This window comes from Meriones unguiculatus, chromosome 14, assembly GCF_030254825.1.
Source record: "Meriones unguiculatus strain TT.TT164.6M chromosome 14, Bangor_MerUng_6.1, whole genome shotgun sequence".
Lineage (NCBI taxonomy): Eukaryota > Metazoa > Chordata > Mammalia > Rodentia > Muridae > Meriones > Meriones unguiculatus.
In genome coordinates this window covers 19663290-19687733 of record NC_083361.1, presented here as the reverse complement: position 1 = coordinate 19687733, position 24444 = coordinate 19663290, and the positions used below count along the sequence as shown (strand labels likewise).

Sequence of the window (24444 nt, the reverse complement as noted above, 5' to 3'; positions counted from 1 at the left end):
GTGACATAACTAGATCACATGGCAGGTCTTTCTAGCTTTTTGAGAAACCTCCACACTGATTTCTACAGAGGCTGCACAATGCAATCCCACTAGCAGCTAACAAGTGTTCCGCTTTTTGTTGTCATTTGTCTTTGTTTGTTTTGTTTTTATTTTTTTATCTTAGCCATCTGACCCCCGTTTAAGGTAACATAAAGTAATTACATTTGCATCTCCCTGTGGTTAAGCACGTTGAATTTTTGTTTTTCTTTTTTTCAGCCATCTTTCTTTCTTCTTTTGAGAACTCCATTTAGTTCTATCCCCCAAGATTAATTGGGTTGTTTGAACACTAATTCTCTGTCAGATATATATATGGTAAAGATTTTCCCCCCATTTTGTTGACTGCCTTTTCACTTGAGTGATGGTATCCTCTGCTGTATAGAAGGGTTTTTTTGTTGTTGTTGTTTCATGAGGTCCCATTTACTAAATGTTGGTCTTAATTCCTTCACTACAGGGTTCTGTTGGGAAATTATTTCCTCTGTCTACATATTGACCTGTAGTAACAATTCTGGAATTTTGGTTTCTTTAAAAAACAGAAATATTATAAGCATATGTTTTTGTTTTAACCCCAAGTATGGGGCTGCTTTGCAGCAGCTGATTATGATTTGCCTCTAGCAGAGGCAAATGATTGCTCTAGCAGAGGTGTAGTTTTGCCAGCTGCAGATAGTTTCTGCCATTGTATGAGGTTTGGAATTGTTCAGAGGCTATATAAATGCTAGAACCATGAGAGGGAAGGTTGGTGGTAGTTTGTTGGTTGTTGGCTACTGTTGGACAGTTTGTTAAGTAGTGATTCAAAGAAGAAACTAGGTATAGTGATGGCAAAGATCAGATTTCCCCAAGGAACTTGATAACTCTAATCAGCAGGAAGTAGTCTAAGGATAACGTTACTCCCTTTCCAATCCCTGACCTTATTCAGGGATCTCTTTCCTTTTTTTCTCTCTTATCTAATGTTAGGGGGTTGAAAGGGAAGAAGAAAAAGGGTGGAGAAGGGTGAAAGAGAAGAACTCATAAAGTAGCAAATGCCCCTACAGTATCCCTAACAGATCCAGGAAATCAGGTCTTATATTGGGGTTTTGGTCCATTTGGAATTCCATTTCATTCTTTGTGAAGATGTGTAGTTTAACCAGAACCATTTGTTTAAAATGCTTTGGGTTTTTGTTTTGTTTTTTGTCTTTGTTTTTTCATTTCTTTGTCAAAAACTAGGTTGCTGTAGTAGTGTGGACTTATATCTGGGTCCTCAGTTCTATTCCATTGGTTAGTGTTCCTCTGTTTATGCCTGTCATGCTGTTTTTATTCTTTTTACTGTTCTGTAGTATAACTAGAAACCAGGGATGGTGATATCTCAGCATTTTTACCGTTCAGAATTGTTTGGACTAGCCTTGTGTTTCCATAAGAAATTTAAGATTACTGCTTCAATTTCTGTGAAGAATTGTTCTGGCATTTTGGTGGGATTGTGTTGACTCTGTAGCTTGCTTTTTGTAGGATAGCCATTTTCACAGTATCAATCCTACCAGTCCATGAGTGTGGGAACTCTTTCCACCTTGTGTGATCTTCTAATATATTCTCCATTTTCTTCAATGTTTTCAAAAAATTTATTGTACAGGTCTTTCACATCCTTGGTTAGGTTTTTTGTATGTTAATTTTGTACAAAATATTCCTGCTACTTTGCTGACTGTGTTTTATCAGCTGTAGCAGTTTCTGATGGAGTCTTGAGGGTCTTTTATATATAGAATCATATCTGCAAATAAGGATAATCATTTCCTATATATATTCCCTTTTATCACCTTCACTTTTCATTATTACTCTAGCTAAGATTTCTAGTACTATATTAAGCAAGAGGGAAGAAAGTCGACATCCTTATCTTATTCTTGATTTTAGTAGAAATGCTTTGAGTTTTTCTCTGCTTAGCATGATGTTGTCTGTGGACTTGTGCGGTGATGGTGGTAAAATTCATTCACTTGGAAGACAAACAGTATCCACCTGCTCATGCTGTAGTCCCAATGATAAACCAAGGTGCAACTTCATCAAAGTTTACTCTGGGTTAGGCTTACTTACAGAAAAAGAGCAGTTGATGGCTCAGAGGTTTGGAGTTAGGAGCATGGGTGACTTTAAAGTAGCCACAGTTGAAGGTCTTCACCCAGCATGGATGTTGACTTCCCCTGGCTATCTAAATGGTGCCTCCCCTCCCCTAATCCTTTCCTGCTTAAATTATCCAGCCCTTCCCAGAGACCCCAAGGCCATATGCAATTAGGGAGGGGTGGCTGGATACTCTGGTGAGGGTAACCATGATTCTTCTTGATCCCTCCATCACAATCACAAGCCCAGCTGGGATGCTCTTTGGTAAGCAAGCCCAACTGAACTCCAGAGAGTAATGGCAGTTTGGCTCTGAGAATAGTCCTGTTTGGCAGTTGCCTTTATTGTGAGAAATGTTCCCTGTATTCCTAGATTTTTCTAAGACTTTTATCATGAGGGATGTTAAATTTTGTCAAAAGCCTTTTTTGTATCTTGTCTTGAACCATCTCTGCATCTCTGGGATGAAACTGACTTGATCATAGTGGATGATATTTTTAATGAGTTCTTGAATCTGTCTTGCAAGTATTTTATTGAGAATTTTTGAGTCTATGTTATTCAGAGAGATAGGCCTATAATTTTCTTTTTTTGTTTAGTCTTTTTCTGGTTTTGCTATCAGGGTAATACTGGTATCATAAAAAGAATTTTCAAGTGTTCCTTTTCTGTTTTATGGAGTAATTTGAGGACCCTTGGTGTTAGTTTTTCTTGGAAGGTCTGGTAGAATTCTGAAGCCATCTGGTCCTGTGGGTTTTTTTGTTTTGTTTTGGTTTGGTTTGGGTTTTTGTTTGTTTTTAAAGACAGAATATATGTGTGTACATATGTATATGAATGTATTTATATATAATTATGTGCATTGCTGTGAGGAACTGGAGTTACAGACAGTTGTGAACTGTCACGTGTGTGGGAATTGAACCTGGGTCCTCTGTAGGAACAGTCAGTGCTCTTAACTGTTGTGCCGTCTATCCAGCCCCAGTTGGGAGATTTTAAATTACTGCTTCTATCTCATTGATTGTTATGGGTCTGTTTAAATTACTTACTTCATGATGATCTAGTTTTGGCTAGTCATATATATCTAGAAATTCATCTATTTCTCTTAGATTTTTCTAGTTTGTAGACTAGACATTTGTTTTGTTGAGACGGGATCTTGCTTTGCAGCCCTGGCTGACCTGGATCTCACAGAGAACCCTGGCCTTTTGCCTTCTGAGTGTTGAGGTTAAAGGCATGCACTACCTTGCCTGGCCTTGGATTATAGATTTTTTTTTTTAATTTGTCTTTATAATTTTCTGAATGTCCTCAATGTCTATTGTGATGGCTTCCATTTCACTATTAATTTCATTGATTTGGTCTTCTCCCTCTTTTAGTTAATTTGGCTAAAGGTTTATGAATCTTGTTAATATTTTAACAAAACAAACTCTTTTCCATTGCTTCTTTGTATCGTTTTTTGTTTTGTTCTATTTCACTAATTTGAGCCTTTATTTTAATTATCTCTTTCTATCTTCAGTTTTGGGTGGTGTTCTTGTTTTCTCAGGGCATTCATGTACATCATTAACTGAGTATCTCTCAAAAAAAATCTTTAAAGATTTATTTATTTTATTTTTGTGTGTTTTAAGTACTCAGCCTGCACATTCTTATGTGCACCACGTGTGTCTACTGACTGCATTGTTCAGAAGAAGAGGTTGGACCTTCTGGACCTGGAGTTACAGACAGTTGTGAGCCGTCATGTGGGTGCTGGGAACTGAAGAGTCTTCTACAAGAGCAGCCAGTGTTTTTAACGGCCAAGCTGTCTTTCTAGCCCTTCAATTTTTTTTATATAGGCAAAGCTATAAACTTCCTCCTAAGATGCCTTCATTATGTCACATCGATGTTGTGTTTTCATTTTCATTTATTTCTAAAATGTCCTTCTTGCTCTTTTCCTTGATGCAGTTATCATTCTAATAGTGTGTAGCTTAGTCTTCATGGCTGAGAAGAACTTGTATCTTCACTGTTTGCGTGAGATGTTCTGTAGATGTCTGCTAGAGCCATTTGATTTATAATATCACCTAACTATAATATTTCTGTCTTTAGTTTTTGTCTGAACGACCTATCTATTGATGAAAATGGGTTTAAATCAATTTGTATTTGTATTTCATAAAATTTGCTATACATGTGCCTGATGCATATGAGTTTAGAATTATTATATCTTGTTGATTTTTTTTCTTTAATAAGTATCAAGTAACCTCCTCTCCTGACTAGTTTTTGTTTGTAGTCTATTTTGTCAGATACTATAATAGTTATGCCTGTTCCATTTGCTTGGTAAAACTCCAAGGTCTTATCTATCATTGATGGTGAGGTATGTTTCTTTGAGGAAGCAAAAAGATGGGTCCTGTTTCCTAATCCAGTCTGTCAGTCTGTGTCTCTTTATTGGGTAATTGTGACCATTATTGTGAAGAGTTATTAGTGAACAGCGTACATTAAGTCCCATCATTTTGTTGTTTTTTGTAGTGTTTTTCTAAGACCTCTTGATTAACTTTTCTGGAATTATTTACTGTTCTCCCTTGAATGTGTTTATTCTTCTCTTTAGGCCAAAGTATTCCATTTATTATCATCTGTAGAGTTGGCTTAGTGGTTGTACATTTTTAAATCTATTTTTATGATGGAAGTTTTTCTTTCTCCTTGAACCATGATGGATAGCTTTTCTTGGTGAAGTAGCCAAGGCTGGCTGGCATCTGTGGTATTTCAGAACTTACAGAATATCAGTCCAAGCTCTTGTGGTTTCTAAAGTCTCCACTGAAAAATTAAATGTTATTCTAATGACCCTGTCCGTATATATGGCTTGGTCTTTTTCCCTTGCAGCTTTCAAAGTCCTTTGCTTCGTACATTGAATGTTTTGATGTTATGTGATATGGGGAGTTTCTTTTCTGATCTTTCCTATTTTGTATTCTCTATGCCTCTTGCATCTTGATAGACTTCTGATTCCTTAGATTTGGGGAGATTTCCTTCTGTGATTTTCTTGAGAGTATTTTCTGTAGCTTTGGGGTTTTTCTATATTTGTGACTCATGAGTTTGGTCTTTTAATGGTGTCCCAGAGTTTCTGCACATTCCATTAAAGGGTTTTGTTGTTAGTTTTTGATGTAACATGTTCTTTGGCTGAGTGATCCAAATCCTATACTTATCTTTAAACCTTAACATTCGCTCTTCTACTTGATCCATCTGTATTATTAGTCTTTCCATTGAGCTTTTAGTTTGACATACTCAGTTTTTCACTTTGGGTTTTATTCTGTTTGGCTTTTTTTAAAAATTCTTTTTATTAAATTGTTTTCTTACATTGAATTGTTTCATTTCATTCAGCTCTTTGTGGTTTTTTTTTTTCATCTTCATTCCAGCATGTATTCGTACCCTTTGAGTTCCTTGAACAGGATTGGAATTGCTATTTTGAAGTAATTGTTATGCACAGCATCTAGGCTGCTTTTCTTGGTGATCATTACTATGGAACTAATTTTTAGAGGAGACATATTGGCTTAGTTATTCATGTACTTTGTTTTGTTGCAGTGGGACCTAGGCACTGGAGTTAGGTCCTTGGTAGTGTTTCATCTTCCCAGCGTTGAGTGAGTATTTGTATCTCTGTTTGCTGTTACCCCAGTTTGTCAGGTCATAGAGCAGATAAATGGTGTTTGGAGTTTAGTGTTAGTGTGGGAATGGGACATCAGAAGTGGTCTCAGCTTAGCCAGGGCTATGCAAAGCTTGAAGTATAGGAGGAACAAGATTTAGAAGATCCTTGAAGCAAATCTTCAGAAGTCTGTAGGAGGCTCACAGGGCTTCTTAAGTGGCAGGGGCTGGGGTTGCAGCAGGAGTAGGAGATGCTGCTTGGGGTCCATGCTACTTGGCTCAGGACTTGAGGTCCTCAGGTAGCAGGATGTGGGACTGCAGGGGGCTGGGAGTTACTGTCTGGAAGAGGTTCACAAAAGGCACAGTCCCCAAGCAGCAAGTGTGGAGTTGGGTTCAAAGTATGTGGTCCCTACCTGGAAGACGTGCCCAGGACACAGTTCTCAGAGATTGCTAGTTCTTAATGGATCTAAGACCAGCTGAGGAAACAAGCACTGAAGAAGTCCTTATAATGAGAGGGCAGTGTCAAGGATGATTTAAGCAAGTGTCAGTTGGCTACAACCTATGCGGTACAATAGTGCTTCCAGATAGCTGGTGGTGATCAGAGGGGCGGAGAGACTGTAAGAGCCAGGAACAGGGCAGTCTGCTGTGAGGCTGTGTCTTCTGGGAATCTCAGAAAGTCTCACCAACATGATTGCCTAAACAGAAGCTGAACAAGGACATTAAACATGCCAAAGTGGAGGGGATAGGAGGAGCCTAGGAGGCCTCAACTCTCCACAGAGAACTATAGGCACCTAAGGAATGCAGAGTGGAAGAAATAGTCTTCCCCAGAGAAGTGCGCACCAGTTGGCTATCCAATACTTTGCAAATGATCGGTCTTGAGAACACATAAGTAACAGCATAGATAAGTAGTAATTATGTATTTAGGAATATATATATGCATATACATAAATATACATACACACATATATGTAGATATAAAACAGTTAATGAAAAAAAGGCCATGAATTTGGAAAAGAGTATGGAGGGTTGTATGGGAGGGTTTGGAGGAAGGAAAGGGAAGGGGGAAATGTAAGATCTCCAGAGAGAGAGGTGGAAGCTAGCAAGATGATACAGGGGTCAGCGCATTGTACATAGCCTGATGGCCTGGGTTTGAGCCTAGGATCTCATAAGATGGCAGACAAGAACCAACTCCCAAGACTGTTCTTGTCACATACACCGTGGAACTCATCCCGACCCCAGAGACAAGCAGTACAGGTACGCAATCCATTAATTAAAAAGAAAAGGTTAGAGGGAACGGCAAGCTGTAAAGAAAAGACAGCCAGACTTAAATGTTTTTGTTGTGTTCTTAAGCTTGCTGCCCAATAGCCATCTCAAGCGTCTAGCCTGTTCCTAGAAATCCCTTGCCTGGAGCTTTTATTTCAGCAAGAATGAACTTGACTCTAGTCTTCAACATGACCGATACAGTGGCGTAGTTAGGACAGTAGTGTAGCCAGGTTCTTTTTAATGACCAGCAGCCTTAACAACCAGCATATAGTCCCCTTTTAATTTTGACATGTTAGTTCCATAAGTAAACTACTATGTTAAGTTAGGATGTCTGCCACTGCCTTATCTGTGGTGCGGGTGTGTGTGTGTGTGTGTGTGTGTGTGTGTGTGTGTGCGAGAGAGAGAGAGAGAGGAGAGAGAGAGAGTGAGAAAGAGAGAGAGAGAGAGATAAGTTAACCAAAACAAAAGCTTATCTAATTCCCTTTCCCAATAAGTCTTCAGTATGTATAGTTCCATTTGCTTCACGGGTATTATTATTTCATTCTCACACAAACTGAATGGTAAGTTGTGTTCCTTTGCTGCAAAAGCAGGCTTTGCCCAAGACAATGGCAAAGCTTATGTCCAGACTGTGACCAGCTGGGTTTAACTCCCGGAACGGTACAGTAAGTACCTCCAAAAAGCTGTTCCTCTGTGAAAGCGACAAGACCAATGGCTAAATCAATGAATAAAATTAAAATGTTGGTTTTAGAACCCTGGACATTAAAGTCTTGAAACAATCAAAAAAGGACTTACTGGGTAAGCACAGCAAGCTTGTGGCAGTTTAAATTGAGCGCTCCCATCCTCTCTGTCAGCTGTAAAAGTCAGGAGCCGTGACAAGGAGCAGCCGGTAATCGGCTGAGAGAGCTTAGGGTTTGTCACATTTACAGACCCATCTCCAGGGACCTGCTACTGTTTTGATTTGTCTGGTGGCTCACTGAGCACCTACATTTTCAGAATTTATCTTTATTTGACCACATGGACATTTGTTAAATTTGTCAGCTGAGTTATATAAAACACAGGTGGTACTTAGAGCTCTTTGACCAATTGAAGATCACAGAAGGTGACAGGAAGAAGGAAAAGAGAGACAGACAGGCTTGCAAATAGGGAAAGTCATGCCACAGGAGTCTGAAGAGCTCTAACATAAAGGCCAAAGGCATCGTCAGGGTGTTCCTGTGCCCAGAAAGGAGGTATAGAAGGCATATCACATTTTTCACTTTTAGCTGACTGTTTCTGCTCAAGCAAGAAGTGAAGGATTAGGTAGTTGTAAATTACCTCTGTACACAGAGTCCTCAGCACAGGACTGCAAATATTTAAGGGTTGAGTGGATCAGGGATTTCAAAGGCCACACATGACAAAAGATACAGGCTTATTCCAGCAGAGATGTGAACCAAACAATAACAAGAGTAAATCGTGGAAAAGGGAGGAAGCCGATTCCCATCCCGGTATACACGGTGTGCTATGTAAAATCACCATATAACCCTGCTGGGTCCTGCTGTGTAGATCAGATTCTGCCTCTTAAGTACTGGAATTAAAGGTGTATGTCATCATACATGACTAAAATTTCCTTGTTTGTTTGTTTTTTGAGACAGTTTCTCTTTGTACCCCTGGCTGTCCTGGAGCTCAATCTGTAGACCAGGCTGGCCTTGAAGTCACAGAGATCGGCCTGCCTCTGCTTCCCAAGTGCTAAGTTTAAAGGTTTGCACCTTTACCACCTGGCTGAAAGTAATCAGGTGGGATTACCTTGTGGGGGTCTTCCCCCAAGACAGAGTTTCTTTTCGTGTAGCCCTGGCTGTCTGGAAACTCACAGAGATCAAATTTCCAATTTCTACCTAAAAGCTATAAGACACTTAAGGAAACAGTGATTTATGTCTTATAAAGAGTCAAAAATAAGAGCAGTCAGTAGAAACTGTGTGAGAAATCCCAGCCTTTGACTCACTTGACAGTGGTTTTCAACCTTCCTAATGCTAACCCTTTAATGCAGTTCCTCATGTTGTGGTGACCTCCAAACCATTAAATTATTTTGTTGCTACTTCATAACTACATATAACTTTGCTACTGTTATGACTCATAATGTAAATATATGATATGCAGGATCGGGTTGCACCCCACAGGTTGAGAACCACTGAAATAGGACTTAAATCAAATATTTTAAGTATATCCCAAAAGTAAACAGTGACTTAGTAAGAGAAAGTCTAAAAATAGAAAAGCCTGGTGTTGAAAAGTTCAGTAGCTGAAATGAAAAATCAGCAGAAGAAAGGATCAGCAAAGTACATTGATTGTGATTTTCCAATGCAAGGGGCAGAAACAGATAATGGAAATGGAACAGAGCATTAGAGACAAGTGTGATAGTACCGCACATGCCAGGTACACATAATGGGAGCTCCAGAAAGAGGGGAGCTGCAAGAGCGCTAGGGAACGGGAGTAATTCTGCGTATTGAAGAATTCCAACAAACACAAAATAGGACGAATTTAAGATTATCCACACCAGAATACATCCTAAACAATTGAAAGCTAAAGACATAAAGCGAATCTTGAAAGCAGCAGGAAAACAGTGATTTTGCACATGCAAGGGATCCTCGCTGTTTTTAAGAGCTGACTTCTCTCAAAGCAGGCAGTCACAGCCAAGCTGGAGGGGATGGCGTGTGAGTACCTGGGGAGGCCGGAAGTGTCAGGCTCTCTGGAACTGGAGTCACAGTGGTTGAGAGCTGCCTTAACCCTGTGGCAGGGGTACTTCCTAGTTCCTGGGACACCATCAAGACATTTCTTCCAGAACCTTAGCTAGTGGTCGTTTTCATCTACTGTGTTTACTCTAGGACACAGAAGTTTATAAAAAGCAAACTGACCAAATAGGCCAAAGAGACAATCTTAATGAGCCACATATTAAAATATCTAAAATAATCCTGAGGAACAGGAGGATGAGGCTAAGCACCGAGTCTGCTCTGAGGTCAATGGCCCGATCCCTGAGCTTCCTGGCATGGGTGCTGGGAACTGAACTCTGTTGGCAAGTGTTTAGCTTAGTGCCTGTGCCTCCACTCAGTCAGCATACGAGCTGTCAGGACACAGTGGGGAAGAAGTCACCCATAGAAAGGAAGAAAGTAGCAGCTGGGAAGGAAGTTCGGGGCTCGGAGGCCAGCAGCAGTGACAGGAGGGCACACTGTGTGCAGCCATACCTGCCTTGGGACCTCACCTTCCAAGCCTGCCCTGCGTTCTGTCAGGTTTCCTCAGCCAAGCTTTTTGTAAAATGAGAATCTCCTCTGTTTCAGTTAAATTGGAGCATTGTCACTGGTTTAAACACTAACTTTATCAGTCATTAGGACATTTGTGGTGAAGCATTTGTCTGGTGTGTGCAACCAGTAAAGAGCTTGCTAAGAACATGCTTTCTGGTAGAGAGGAAAGTCAGAGATCCACACTAATGGCAGGGATGGGGTCCAGATTGGTAAGCACATCACATGATTTGCCTGTGACAGGCCCCGGTGGGCGTGTGCACTGCCTCACAGCCCTGAGTTACAGATTTTCCGTGGCAGTGCCTTTAACACAGTGGTGACATGCCTCCTAATCATCTTCACTGTGGTAGCAGGCGTGCTCAGACTGGCTGTGCTCAGCCATCTCTGTGTGGATCCATAGGTGACTGGCTTCAAAAGCCAGTTTTAGTTAAGAAACCACACTGAAGTCGAGGGCCATGACTCACGCCTGTAATCCCAGCACTCTGGGAGGCAGAAGCAGGGGATCTCTGAGTTTGAGATCAGCCTGGTCTACAAAGCTCGTCCAGGACAGCCAAGGCTACACAGAGAAATCCTGTGTTGAAAAAGAGAGAGAGGGAGTAAGAAAGAAAGGAAAGAAAGAGCGAACCGCACTCAGCAGAGTGGGACACGCTGACTCTTCTGTGTGGATGGTATACAGGTGCAATCCTGTGAGGCTTGTGGGAGGCTCGAGCCTCTAGTTTAGTTTGGTTTCCTTTTTTCTATTGTGTATAAATCTTTTATTTGGATGGATTGGTTACCTAGGCAACAGCTGCAGGGTAAAGATAGATTGGCTGCTTGGGGAATGCAGTCACAGGCCCTTTGAAAAGGCAAAAAACCTGTCATGTAAAACAAAAATTAGTAAACGCTTGGGCTTTTGCTTAACTGGTGTGCTGCAAGAAGCCACAGTGAGCAACAGCTTTTCAAGTGAGCCTCTGGAATGCAATGGGATTCTAATTGTAGCTTGTTTTAATTCATTTAATTCCTACTGTGTACTACAGGCTATTTGTGGGTTTTCCAATGAAGTGTAAAGTATAGTTTCTTCTCTGAAAAGATGGCATTCTGTTTGTTAGGATTTTTGTTTGTTTGTTTGTTTGTTTCGTTTTTGGGTTTTTGTTGTTGATGTTGTTTGTTTCTTCAAGACAGGGATTCTCTGTGTAGCCTTGGCTGTTCTGGCTGTCATGGACTTGCTTTGAAGACCAGGCTGGCCTCGAGCTCACAGAGATCCACCTGCCTCTGCCTCCTGCAGGGCTGGGACTGCAGGCCTGTGCCACCACACCCTGCTGGTGTTTTGTTCTGGTTTTTTTTTGTTTTTCCAGGCAGGGTTTCTTGTAGCCCTGACTGTCCTGAAACTTACTTTGTAGACCAGGCTGGCCTCAGAGATTCATGTGCCTCTGCCTCCCAAGTGCTGGGACTAAAGGCTTGAGCCACCACGCCCAGCTGTGTTCTGTTAAATTTTACTTCTCACTTCTAAGGTTAAAGGATCCCTGGGTTCAGTCCCCAGCACCACCACTACCCTCAAAGCTACTTTTTAACATCAGCTGTGTGGTGCAGACAAAGTTAATGGAGGTAGAGGTAGTAAAAGATGGGCCAGAGATAACTCCTTGAACTAAAGATGAAATTTAAAGACATGTTTAAAGTGTGGCCATTAACAAAGTCTAAATTCCCAAGCAATTGACTACATAGAATTTCCCAGCTAGCCTATGTAATACATGTGACTGCATCATGAATGTTACCAAATTACAGTCTTACTCCAGAGGGCAGAGCTAGCAACATTAACCAACCGCTGTTGACACTAACCCTTCACTCTTTGAGAAAGCATGGGAGCTTTGTTTTGGGCTAAGCATTTGAGAGCCTTGCAGTACTTTTCTGTGGAGTGTTAGAGATTGAACCTGGAGCCCCATTTATTTGAGTACACATCACTGACCACAAACCCAGCATGCAGAAAAATATTTGGGTATTAGTTTTCTTTTATACAATACTCTCTAATGGCCAGTTAAAATTAGCTGGCCTTTCTTGCGGAGCAGCAACAGGGCAGAGTGAGTAACATTGCTATAAACATTTGGTTGCTTTGTCTGTCTGCCTCTCTTCAGAGGTGCTGAGTGTTCATTCTTGCTTTGTGTGATAAGGAATTTCATAAATCCAGGAGCAGAACCCCTTCATAGCTGAACACCCATCAGGTTTTCTCCAATTTGCTTATAGCTATCATTTTCAATTTCTTGTTTGTTCTGTTGATATTTACTTGCTGCCGTTTGCTAGACAGGAGAGGCAACAAAAAGAAGTGTTAACTCAGAAAGCCAGCCAGCCAGCCAGCACAGTGGGTGTCTTCACCCTTCCTTAACCAGAGAGTTAGAGGCGGGGCATGGGAGTACTCAGAAATATTCTCCCGCTGGATTGGAGAGAGCTTACAATCTCATGCAGTGGGTACCGTTTTAGTATTTGGAAGCACATGGTTGATAATCCTCAATGCAAATCTCAAGTCATAGGTGTAGAGAGCCAGGCTTCCTTTGTATGAATTGCGAAGACAGGTTGTCTCAATAATAGAAATCCAGTGTTGCGTTTTGTGCAGGTCTGTTTCATGACCGTTGCAGCCTTTATAAATGGAACCATGACAACAAGAAGGTAGTTTGTTAGAAGTCTTTTGCTAAATGATCAGGAGTGGTTTCCTGTTAGGAGTTCATGGCCACTGCTCTGAATGCCTTCTTTATTTCCAGAATCACAGATAAAATGCTTTCTCATAGTAAGGCCCTGCCGTACCTCAGATTATCGGTCAGAGGAAATTTTTACTGCTTAAGAAGTCATGGAAACGCCTGATGCCTGCTTTTAGTAAGTCTCTCAGTTCCACACAGGAGCAGGGGACGTGGTGGGTGGCCGCACTCTAAAGGGCCGCTCACTTCGACCCCTGCACTTCTGTGACAGTCCTCGTATTGCGCCCGTGTTGCTTGTACCTGTGCAGGATTCATCAGATGAACCTAACTATTAGATTTTTTTAATGCAGTTAATTTTCTCAGAGTTCTGGTCAGATAGAATTATTGGAGAAGAGGAGAGACCATAACTTAGTTTTGAGAGAACTTTTTCATCACTTTTTCTTTCTTAACCTTTTTAGTGTTTTGTTTTCATTATGTATATGGTATGGGGAAGGTGCATCTGTGTTTTTCGACAGGATCTCACTGAGGATTCACAGCTTCAGCGAGGCTGTGGCCAGCAAGACACCAGAATCCTCCGGTCTCCATCTCCCACTAGCATTGCAGACTGGTACTCTTTTGTACAGCTTTTTTAAGTGGGTGCTAGGCAATCACAGCTCCCCGGTCTTGCTCAGCAATCACTTTGCCCAGTGAGCCCCCTCCCAAAACCTACTTTACTTCCTTTTTTTATGATTTTTTTTTTTAGTTTATACGTCGTGTGTGTGTGTGTGTGTGTGTGTGTGTGTGTGTGCTCTGCAAGAACACTGTGTGCTCTTAACCACTGAGCCATCTCCTGAGCCGCGCTCCTCTCGTTATTTCTAGACTGGCTTGGTGGAGAGGCTCAGCTGTGCAGTGCACCTTCCCCAAGCCCTCCTCCCCGCTCTGCTGCCTGTCCTCAAGAAGGCACCGGTCCTGCCTACTGCTCCGATTCTGAGGGCCATCACTGTGGTCATGGGAAACAAAAGGCCAGCCAGGAAAGACACGCCCTCCCCAGAAAGAGGCAGGGATCTGCTGGCTGCAGCGGCCCTTCAAGGTTTACGCTGGTGCTGTGGCAGCTGCTCTCTCTGTGCAGTCACTCCTGCAGAGGGGACAGCTTTTCCTTAGGAGTAATGCTAGTTCTTTGAGTGGAAAAGGAGAACATAGTCTCTTGGATTCATAATCTGGGTTTCTCTAAGATAATTCACTCCACATTTGATAAAGATGGTACCTGGTGTTTCACAGAAATCAATTCACTTATCTAAATGGGAGGCCCACGGTGAAAGCCTCCACCATGAAGACTGGACCACGGGAGTGTGCACCCCAGAACACAACTCCACAAAGCTGTCCTTTAGCCTAGAGGCCCATGACACACGTGTACATGCACACACATGCCACTCACATTGCCATACAGAGTAGTAGTAGTAATGATAATAATAATAAAGTTTTTGAAAATTAATGAGGGCAGGGATACTTTACAGCTTGCCTTTTTTGTTTGGTTGGTTGTTTGGTTGGTTGGTTTGGTTTTTTTTGAGACAAGGTTTCTCTGTGTAGCCTAGGCTGTCCTATACTCACTTTGTAGACCAGGCTGGCCTTGCACTCACAGAGATCCACCTGCCTCTGCCTCCCAGAGTGCTAGGATTACAGGCGGTGCCACTGTACTCGGCTGTTTCAGCTGCCTTCGTAACCTGTGTTTTCCTGTTGACACATTCCAGTAAGATGTAACAGTGTTGACTCTTACATAGTAGTAAAAATAGTGAGCTAGACCCTTTGATAGCTTTCACTTTAGTGCTTATTCCATTATTTTATTATTATTGTTGTTGTTGTTGTTGGGTATATTTCAAGTTTGTGCTTAATGTCCTAAAACATACTTCAGCCAAAATAAAGACCTATATAATGTGTCTTGAACCCAGCAGCAGAGACGTCCAGTTCTTGCTGTCAGTGTGCAAGCTTAGGAAGAGCAGGAGCCAAGCCAGCAACTTTGCTAGTGTCCCTGGTGCCCAATCAGTGCCTGATACAAGTACTCTGAAAAACCATTTGCAGGCCAACTTGTGTGTGTGTCTGGTAAGCATGGGCTGCAGCCTTCAGTCTGTGTAGAAAGATTATCATGACAGAAAGAAATGCATTTGTTCAATAAATTACTGAACTGCCTGTCTTTTATGATTCTTGAGGCTTGTTGTTGCTTATGTTCATTTTCTACATTAATTCAAGCATTGTCACATTGTAAACATTAGCAGACTGCTGAAGAGAACTTGTGAATTAAATGCTTGGGTTACCACACAGATAGCGAGGAGATTTACGTATGAAAGGGGTTTGGCTGGGGACTGTCCCCTGAGTGTGCCAGGCCTACTAAAGTATTCCCCACCTTTGCATCTTCCCAGGAGCACTCACCGTGGGCCTTGTGAGACAGTGTCAAACGATCCATGGGCGAGACCGGACCTGCATTCCTCCCCGACTGCCCCCAGAGTGGGTCACCACCCTGTTTTTTATCATCATGGGGATCATTTCCTTGACTGTCACATGTGGTTTGCTGGTGGCGTCCCACTGGCGAAGAGAAGCTACAAAATATGCTCGATGGATAGCATTCACTGGAAGTAAGTAGCCCGTGCTTACTCAGTTGGTCTAGAAGGCACACGTTTTCACGAAGATTATCAAGATCAGTCCTAAGGACTCGTAAATCTTCCCGGAGCGCCACTCACATGGCATGGGATAGACCGCACAGTCCCGTCAGCTCTTCAGCGTCCTCACTGCAGGACCAGGACACCGAGGCTGGCACTGCTTTGTGTGAATGCTCTTTCTATGAGGCTTTTTACTGTCTGTAACATAAGTGTGTCAGGTTTGTGATTCGGAGCTACCACTAGTCTGAGTGGTTTCCACTTTGAAGGTACTGGTGTCCTCTATCAAAATAAAGAGAAATCTAGGAAAACACACTTAGATGAAGGCGATCATTTGCTCTTTAATAGTGTTGATTTTTGTTTTTGCTGGGGTGAATGACCATTGAAAAACCAACACATTTAGTTTTTCTAGTAATTGTGTATCAAGGCTTCTTAGTCTACTAAGTTATTCCCAGTGGAGTCATGAATTTATATATTACATATAATATTCACTTGTAATTTGCAAAATTGCTTTAATTTCTGAACATTTTAGAAGCTTATCCCAAGGGTAAGGAAAACAAATATATACACATGCAAGAACATTCTGTAATTCTGCTTCCATTGTCTCTAAAGCAACTCTTTTCACCACGGGAAACACAGTGGCCAGGAGTGCTGTGACCTCCTCCCCCAGAGAGGACTGTCCGCTGCACAGAAGCGGTGGCCCTGGTCTACAGACGTGTGCCGACACTGAGGCTTCTGCACAGTGTCTTAGGCTCAGCTCGGGCTGCACACATGTCTAAAGATAGTTTTAACACAGCTCACTTCAGCTTGCTGCTTTTCTTTATACCTGTTACAACTGGAGCAAAGGTTAACCTCCAATATCCCTGTTACCAGCTCACAGCTCAGTTGACCTCAGCTAGACCTGTAGCTGGGTCAGAGCACTGCCTGCTAGTCTGTGAGGCCTTACGTTCTGTCCTACCAGGGGACGATCTAAGTGAAACGACTCGGTGTGTCCCCTCACGCTGCAGGGAGGTGCTGTTCCTTCAGGGGTCCCTGTCCCCCAGCTTCCTGTGGAACTTTGTTTCTCACTGTGTTTTTGTCTACATCCCTCTCTTAATAGTAAAATTTATATCAAGTTGCCTTTGAGGCAAGCAACAGTTCCTCACCCGTATCAAGCACTGAGAAACAAACTGATGATATTTTTCTTGTCAGAGACCTGAGACAACTCTTTTCCAGAGAGTGAGGGCCAGAAGCAGTAATAGACGAGGCCGCTAACTGAAAGCATGTTGATGAGGACTTTAAAGAAAAAGGATCTAATTCTGTATCCTCTGCTCACAGACACGGTCATTTTCCGAGGTATGACTCAGTCATTAATGAGTAAAATAAGGAGTACCCAAAGACCTAAACTGTAAGGAAACAAGCTTACATGAGGCTAGGACGGCAGCACGGTGAGCACAGGGCCAGAGATAAAAGCTTTAAGTATGTATAGTTGACTCCAAAATGCAATGTATTCATCCTTTCTTTTTGAAGCTGTATTTGCATATGAGAGTGACTCAAAGTTTAGGGGTGGGTAACCAAGTGAAGTCTCATTCCTGACTGTCACCAGCCCTTAGAACCTCTTGGCTGGAGGCACGTACTATTTTTGGAAGTTTCTAAAGAGTAGTGTTATGTACATTGAGACAGTTATCTCCTCTAAAAAAAAAAATACATACTTCGTAAAGATGTCTCCACTCCGGTCCTTTGTTCTCTAACTTAGGACCCGTCGGAATAGACTTAGATAAGTGGACATTTACCTAACTCTGTGCTTACTGGGGAGCAGTTCAGGGAGGAATGGAGCTCCCCCTAGTGGTTGAGGCCTGAAGATTTCCTGGAGCCCAGCTGTATATAGTTCTTTCATTAGTTAGGGAAGGAGTTTTTGTAATAATGTGAAAGGAGATTTCTAATGGCAGATCCTGTCATGAGAGCCTCGCATGATGTGCCTTGTCTATGGACAAGAGAAACAAAGATGAGTCCTTTTCTTTAAGTCTGACCCTATTCTTTTATCGTGTGTGTGTGTGTGTGTGTGTGTGTGTGTATGTATGTATGTGTGTGTGTGTGCGCACGCCCACAGTGTGTATGTTCATGTAGATGCCAACAGTTGGTATTAGGTGTCCTGTCACTCTCCACCTTAGTTTTTGAGATGAGATCTCTCACTGACCTGGATGCTCACCATTTGCTGGATTGGATGGCCAGCAAGCCTGTCTCCACCAGCCTCCTGCCCACGTGCACATGCACAGCTTTCTGTGTGCTGCTGGGGACCTGAACTCACGCCTGTAGCCTGCACAGCTGATACTTCACCTCCTGAGCCATCTCCCTAGCCCCCTTTTAGCACTCTTGATTTACAGCTACTGGTACTTCATTGTTACCTCAAAGAAATCTCCTCCATAGAGAAGACGAAGCTGTCTTTACAAGCTTACTTGGGACCAGAGCTTGATCTTCCCCTTAACTGTTACCTGTTGGAAACACTAATAAAATAGTTTAAGATCTGACTTCACAGCTATCTAACTTCACAGCTGTCGATAGCTTAAAAGAAAAACTGCTCAGGCTGGAGAAATGACTCAGTGGTTAAGAGCACTGGCTGTTCTTCCAAAGGACCCGGGTTCAATTCCCAGCACCCACATGGCAGCTCACAACTGTCCTGTAATTCTAGTTCTCAAGGATCTGTCACCCTCACACTGACATACATGCAGGCAGAACACCAAGGTACATAAAATGCACATAAATACATTATAAATAAATTATTATAATAAATTATAGTAAGTTTATTAAAAAAGAAAAACTCTTCCATCTACATAAATCTGGACCCCAGAAAGTACAGAGAACCAGGTTCCTAGGCCTTAAAATACATAATGAATAGGAAGTCACTGCTTCCTCAGGATTTAATTGAGCGTTTCCTAATCAGTTTGGGAAATACTCTTCAGAGTCCTGACTCTAATTGTACTTGCTAAGTGAATACTACTAATTGCCATTAAATGCCTCTGTCTTATTTCCCTGTGTCCCGAGCTACACAGCAGCAGAGGAAAATACTTGAAGAACCAGCTTAGCCCCAGCGGACAACTGTGTGTGTTTACGGTGCGTGTGTGCTGACACGAGGTCTCACTATGCATGGAAGCTCAAGCCAGCATGCTGCTGGGATCGCGCCTGTACCTCCCAAGAGCTGGGATTGGCTCACACACGCGTGAACTCAGCTCCGGTTAGGCTGCTTTGCAGAGTTCATGCACACACACTGATAAGCAGATGCTTACAGCGCATCTAAAATTGTTTATTGGTGACTTGTCAACAAAACGGCCAAAACCCCAATGAAACCTAACGCCTAAAGTTTTTCACTTGTAGGTGTCACAAAGAATGGAACTTTGCTTGTATGAGATTGTTTGGTATAGTCACTGTCCAGAATGAAATGGGTTTTTGTCCGCACAGTACAGAATAGTGTACCACAGTGGCACGGAGCACCAGAGAACACTGATGCTGAAGCAGGCGTTACTGTTTAATGTCATGCAAGTCCATCCAGGAAAGGATTCCACTAAGTTCCGACTGACCCACCCAGAAAATTTAGAGCTGTTGGCAACTGATATATTTGTCCAGGGCTCTCTTGATATTCCTGGGGGTATGTTTCTAAGAAAACGTTTCTCATTTTGTTAATCACAGAAAGTTTCAGATCTTCATACCTCGCCTTCTATTCTAAGAAATGCAAGGGACCATGAGCACTTGACTCCCATCCTCAAAAAGCAAAAATTCTTTCTCAAAAAAGCTAGCCTTCCTGTGGGTAACTGATGTTTACTGGGAAAAGCATTTCTTTGGTAACATGGACAATATACTGTTTGGCAAATGGTCAGACAAGCATTACTTCTGCCCAAACACTGGGTTTTCTGGTAATCTTTCTAGAAACATTTTAGTGAAAAGTATATTTCATTGTGTTTGTATATAAAACCCAAAGGAGGTTTCTCAGCCTTCCTCACTGGGTTGTCTGTATATATTCAGAAACCTGACAGGGATGTTACTGTTCTGGACCATTGTCCAAGAGATAACCCCTCTGGCAGTTTGCTCAGCATCCTAGAGATCTGACGATCTCTCTCCAGCTGGCTGACAATCAGAGGAAGAGAAGTAGTACTCGTTTTTATGCCCCTTTTTCCTAGGTGCCCACTCCTGCTGTGAGGAGGACTGGCAGTGACAGCTGTGATGTAATAGTGACAGCGTCTGCTTGGCACATCTGTCAGCCTGACACTTTGCTAGGGACTTGACATGTTTTACCTAACGTTTTCGTATTTCTCCTATTTTAAGGAGGGGAACAGGCCCAAACTTCTCCCTTAACTCTACCCTTCATTATAAATGATTACAGCAGTCAGACAGGGCTGGAACTTCATCTCTAACTCTGCCTTTAGTTACTAAATGGTTCAGACAGACAGACAGACACATACACTCACTTTAATGGTCATAATTCAAAATCCTCTAAAAACGTATATAAAGAAGAGTAACCCCAGGCTTTTACTCTCCTCTGTTTGGTCTGCTGGGCCTCCGGGGATATTGTGTGGCCTGTAGCGTGTGTAAGTCTTTTGACGGGTCGGGCCATGTTTTCACAGGTTTGACCTTATTATCAATCCACAAACCCTCATAAAAATTGCTTTGTACCAAATTTTCATTGTTGCTTTTTTCTCATCACCAAAGCATGTTACTAATGTTGTGTTTTGGTTTGTTTTACAGTGATCCTTTTCTGTATGGCTGCCCTAATATTTCCAATAGGATTTTACATCAATGAAGTCGGAGGTCAACCTTATAAGTTACCCAACAACACAGTAGTTGGGTCATCATATGTACTTTTTGTCTTATCGATTTTCTTCACAATAGTAGGACTTCTGTTTGCTGGCAAAGTCTGTTTACCAGGCTGACGAATGTCTAAGCGGCTTAACTCTTATTTTATTTTATTTTATTTTTTTATTTTTAGAGGTTGGGAGGACAAAGAGAAGGCATCTGGGCAATCCTCTCATAGGAAGATGCTTAGATGAACCTGATGCTGAAAGGAAAAAATGCTTTGATTTGTTCTCACTATGCACTTTGGATTTAAAAAACAAAACAAAAAAAGAATGAGAGCCTTTTCCATAACCAAATACAATATTGACTAAATCTCCTGAGCATATTCAGGCAGGCAGTCTGCACTGTGATAGCAACCTAGTGAAGGAGAGTGCTTTATCCTGAAAGCATGCGGCCCCTTGTGACTCTGTTGATCTGTTTTTAATGTCTAATGGTTCATTGGAGGGGGGGCCGTCTAGTATTTATGAATCATGATGGACCAGAGGGGTGCAGGAGGTTCGTGTGAGGCTGGCCTCACCTAAGATGTTAGTGTTCTCAGCTTCCTCGTCATGTCATGAGCCTGTGGCACCACAATGGATCGCCATTGCATTACTGCACCGAGAAGCCAATAGATCAAAACTCGTTTGCTAAAATGTATGTAAGAATTCTAAGACTCCCTAATCTCTGTGTACAAAAGAAAAAAAGCAAACACTAAGAAACAAGTCTGGGGTGGGTGGGGGAAATCTTCCTTATATTTATATAAATATATATATAATATATATATTTTGCTGATGCAGTATACAGTGTGTATATGTGTGTGTGAGTATGTGTGTATACATTTGTATATGCACACATGCAAACAGTTCCTGGAAGAGAACTCTGAATGCTTGCTAGCAAAACACTGTGGTGTGCAACCTAGAACTCAATAGAAAAAAAGCCATTTATCTGAAGGCTGCGTAGTGGAGAGAGTCTTCAGCTTACCTCATTCTTTGTAGCAGCCCTTGATTTTGGCAGGTTTCTGTAATAGGTACAAATAACTCCATACCTTTCTAGGTGCAATTTTAAGTTAAGCTAAAGATCCTTTCTAGGTTTAATTTATTTGTGTATGATAGTAAAGATGAGGTCATGTCAAGCCGTACAGTGTGGGGACCTGGCACTGTTGAAGTGAGTGACAACTACCCTCTATTGTATGAACATTCATTTTTCCCACTGCCTCAGTCTGCTGCGTTAACAACGCGTCCTGTATGTTCAAGCACACGACTTCACATAAACACTAAGTTCACGTGCAGATAGCTGGCTGTTTTGGCTAGTCACAACACTAATTTTACAACACTATTTACAACACTAATTGCATTTTATCTGTAAGCATTACTTAGTATATTTTTACCAGACTCTTGAGCAATACAGTATTTCCTTTATATGCTTTACACCTTTGCTGAAAAGCTAACACTTGCATTTGCTTTGAAGGCTGCATTACACTAACAGCCTTCTGGGTTTTTCTAGACGCAGCAGTGCAGCTGATCCTGAACTCACGAGTGCTTTTAAATAGTCCTTTCCTCTCCAAATCCCCATCCCTAGGTCAGCGCCTAGATTTCCCTGGTGAACACTATATAATCCCACTTGAAGTTTGTCATGGGGATGCCTCATGGCAGCGGAGCTGAGTTTGTCCTTTCTATCGTGAATGGCAATCCAAATGTCCATGTTGAGTCCCATGTAGCCTGTGCTTCATACAAGCAGGGATGATCTCTAAGCAGCTTGATCATTCCTCACAGGATGGTTATTCAGAGACAGGGCTACCTGCTCAGATAGACCCCACCAGCCTGTTTGCTAGTGTTAAATTGTGAATGAAAATCCAGTGTTTGGGCTCACACAGGAACCTTGGAGAAGTGGACCCTTCTGTGTGAGAAACCTGAAGTAAATTGGAGGAAGGACATTTTTCACCAAATATTATATCCAGTCAATTCTAAGGCCACCACTAGACATGTCCTGTGGACATTTGGGATTGTGCTTTGATTAGCCCTCAGCCACTTGAAGGAAAGGTGTGGCAGCTGGCATACCACTGGTATAAAGTATTAGCAAAGTATAGTTCAAATTAACTGACATGACCAAGAGCTTTTCTCTTTCAAAAGATGGATTTTACTGTAAATAGTTTCTCAAGATATTTTTAACTGGATCATGAGCATGGGGAGAGAAAGTTTCTCAGCTGCTATGAATTTCCCCGCTGTTTACTTCTCTCACAGTGGTATTGCATATATGATTACAAAATTTTAGGTTTTATTTGTATCTATTACCCAAACCATTCAATTGTCTTTAATTTCATCGTTGTCTTGGAGGACCAGTGCGTGAAGAGCTGGTGGGAGAAAGTCCCTCCAGCCACTCAGCGCTCTAACCCAGGATTAAAACCATCCCATCAAGTAGTGTGTGAAGTCCAGTCTCTGTAAACTCTCCAGACCAAACGTTGTTGACGTGGACTCCTGCAGTCTAGTCCTGTAAGTGGAAGGACAACCAGCTGCCAGCAGCTGCTGGGAAAGGTCATATGAGTACCACATAGCACAGTATTAATTTATAGCAGGAATCATATCTTGTAAAATGTATATAAGACACTTTTATGGTGCAATCATTTGTCAGATTTTTGTCTGTTACGTTGTTCTTAGAGTGTACATTCTTCTCATGCCTAAGAATATCACTGTAAAATCTGCTGAAAACTATTTTTAGGTTTTATTTGCACAAGACTGAATTAGTTTGAGTTTTTGAGAAGCTCCTATTGAACAAGCCTAAACATCTGTAAAGATAAAAATCTTCAATTCATTAAAAGCAACCATTTCAGTACAATTCTTTCCAAAGGTAATCCATGTTCTGTGTTGTTAGTGTGTGGGTGTGACGTTTCTGACTCTTCCATCTCTCACAAACCTATTTTCTGTTCCATCTGTTTTGTTTTTGAAGGATGCCTTTTTTTTTTTTTCCTTTGTAATGTTCTAGATGACCAAAACACATTATTGGTTCTTATCCTTTTACCTACAGCTTTTATTTCTCCACGTGGTGTTCTGTGAGTTCACTGTTTAATCTCTTCAGTGAAGTAACAAACAGTCCTGGTGACAGGCAATCTATTGATTTAGAGGAAAGGTCCTGAAAAAGTGTTGAAAACTAACTTTGGATCTGTTTTTAGCTATTATTTGGCCTCATGGGCTTCGTGAGAAGAACATGTTGCATTTATTTTGTCTTTATTAAAAGACTACTAGTCACCAGTTACTCTGGTTATAGTAACTGTTTTATCAACCCATTTTGATTTTCTTTTAAAAATTAAATTTACACTCATAAAACAGTAAGCTGTCTTTCAGAAAATTTTTGAAGGATAAAAATATATGAAGGAAAAAGGTGGTCTGTGTAGGTAGAATTGCCTATACAGAGATTGTAGTTGTATTGCCTTGAGAGGTTTTAGTTTGTGGTCAAGGTCTGTATATTATCCCAAACTTTATTAAGAATTGTTTTCTAATTGGTTATAACATTTTTCAATTAATAGTTTCAAAACAAATTGTTAATACGACTGTATAAAGTGAACATAATTTTCTTCACTTGTATTTTTGTTATTGAGCAAGTTTATCAAAATAAATTGTCTACTAAAGAAACTAAAAAGGCTTCTCTTACTTTTAATGAGCTTTGATTTAAGTGTTTATTTCTAGGGATGTAGCTCTCTTGCTAAAGAAGTAATTTGGTAGAGTGTGCACCAGGCCCTGTGTTCTGTCCCCAGCACTGAGAAAACCAGGTGGCACTTGGCCGTAATTCTAGCGTTCAGAGGCTTGAGGCAGAAGCTCAAGGTAATCTTCAGCTACATAGAAGTTTAGGCCAGCCTGTCCCAGAACAAACAGAACAGTATTGTAGCACTTTTGCATGTTCAGAGACCTTGCCTCTAGGCTGATGTTAGCAGTGTCTGGAAGGCAGAGTCCCTGCTCTCCCACTTCACGCTTGGCTCACCTTCACTCGAGAATAGTTGTGATCCGAATGAGCCCCCCCATGGTCTCATTGAATACCTGGTTTCTAGTTGGTGGCTGTCTGGGGAGCTTTAAGAAGAGGTGTCACCTTGTGGAGAAGGTATGGCATGGGGGAGGGGAGGGGTTGGGGTTTCAAAGCCGCGTG

The 24444-nt window shown here is 41.7% G+C and overlaps 1 protein-coding gene across 3 annotated transcripts in view; it reads left to right on the top strand.

Annotated features, from left to right (window-relative positions):
• Mosmo (modulator of smoothened) overlaps positions 1-23943 on the top strand; it is a 58494-nt gene extending 34551 nt beyond the window's left edge. The window contains exons 1-3 of one of the 3 annotated variants that reach the window (XM_021635656.2): positions 13031-13058; positions 15274-15486; positions 20224-23943. In XM_021635656.2, coding sequence (XP_021491331.1) covers positions 13046-13058; positions 15274-15486; positions 20224-20408 — 411 coding nt within the window. In that variant the 5' untranslated portion in view covers positions 13031-13045 and the 3' untranslated portion in view covers positions 20409-23943. Of the gene's footprint in view, positions 1-13030; positions 13059-15273; positions 15487-20223 lie in introns of those variants that run through there. The other 2 variants (XM_060366920.1, XM_021635655.2) reach the window with 2 other exon arrangements.
• The last annotated feature ends 501 nt before the right edge of the window (positions 23944-24444 follow it).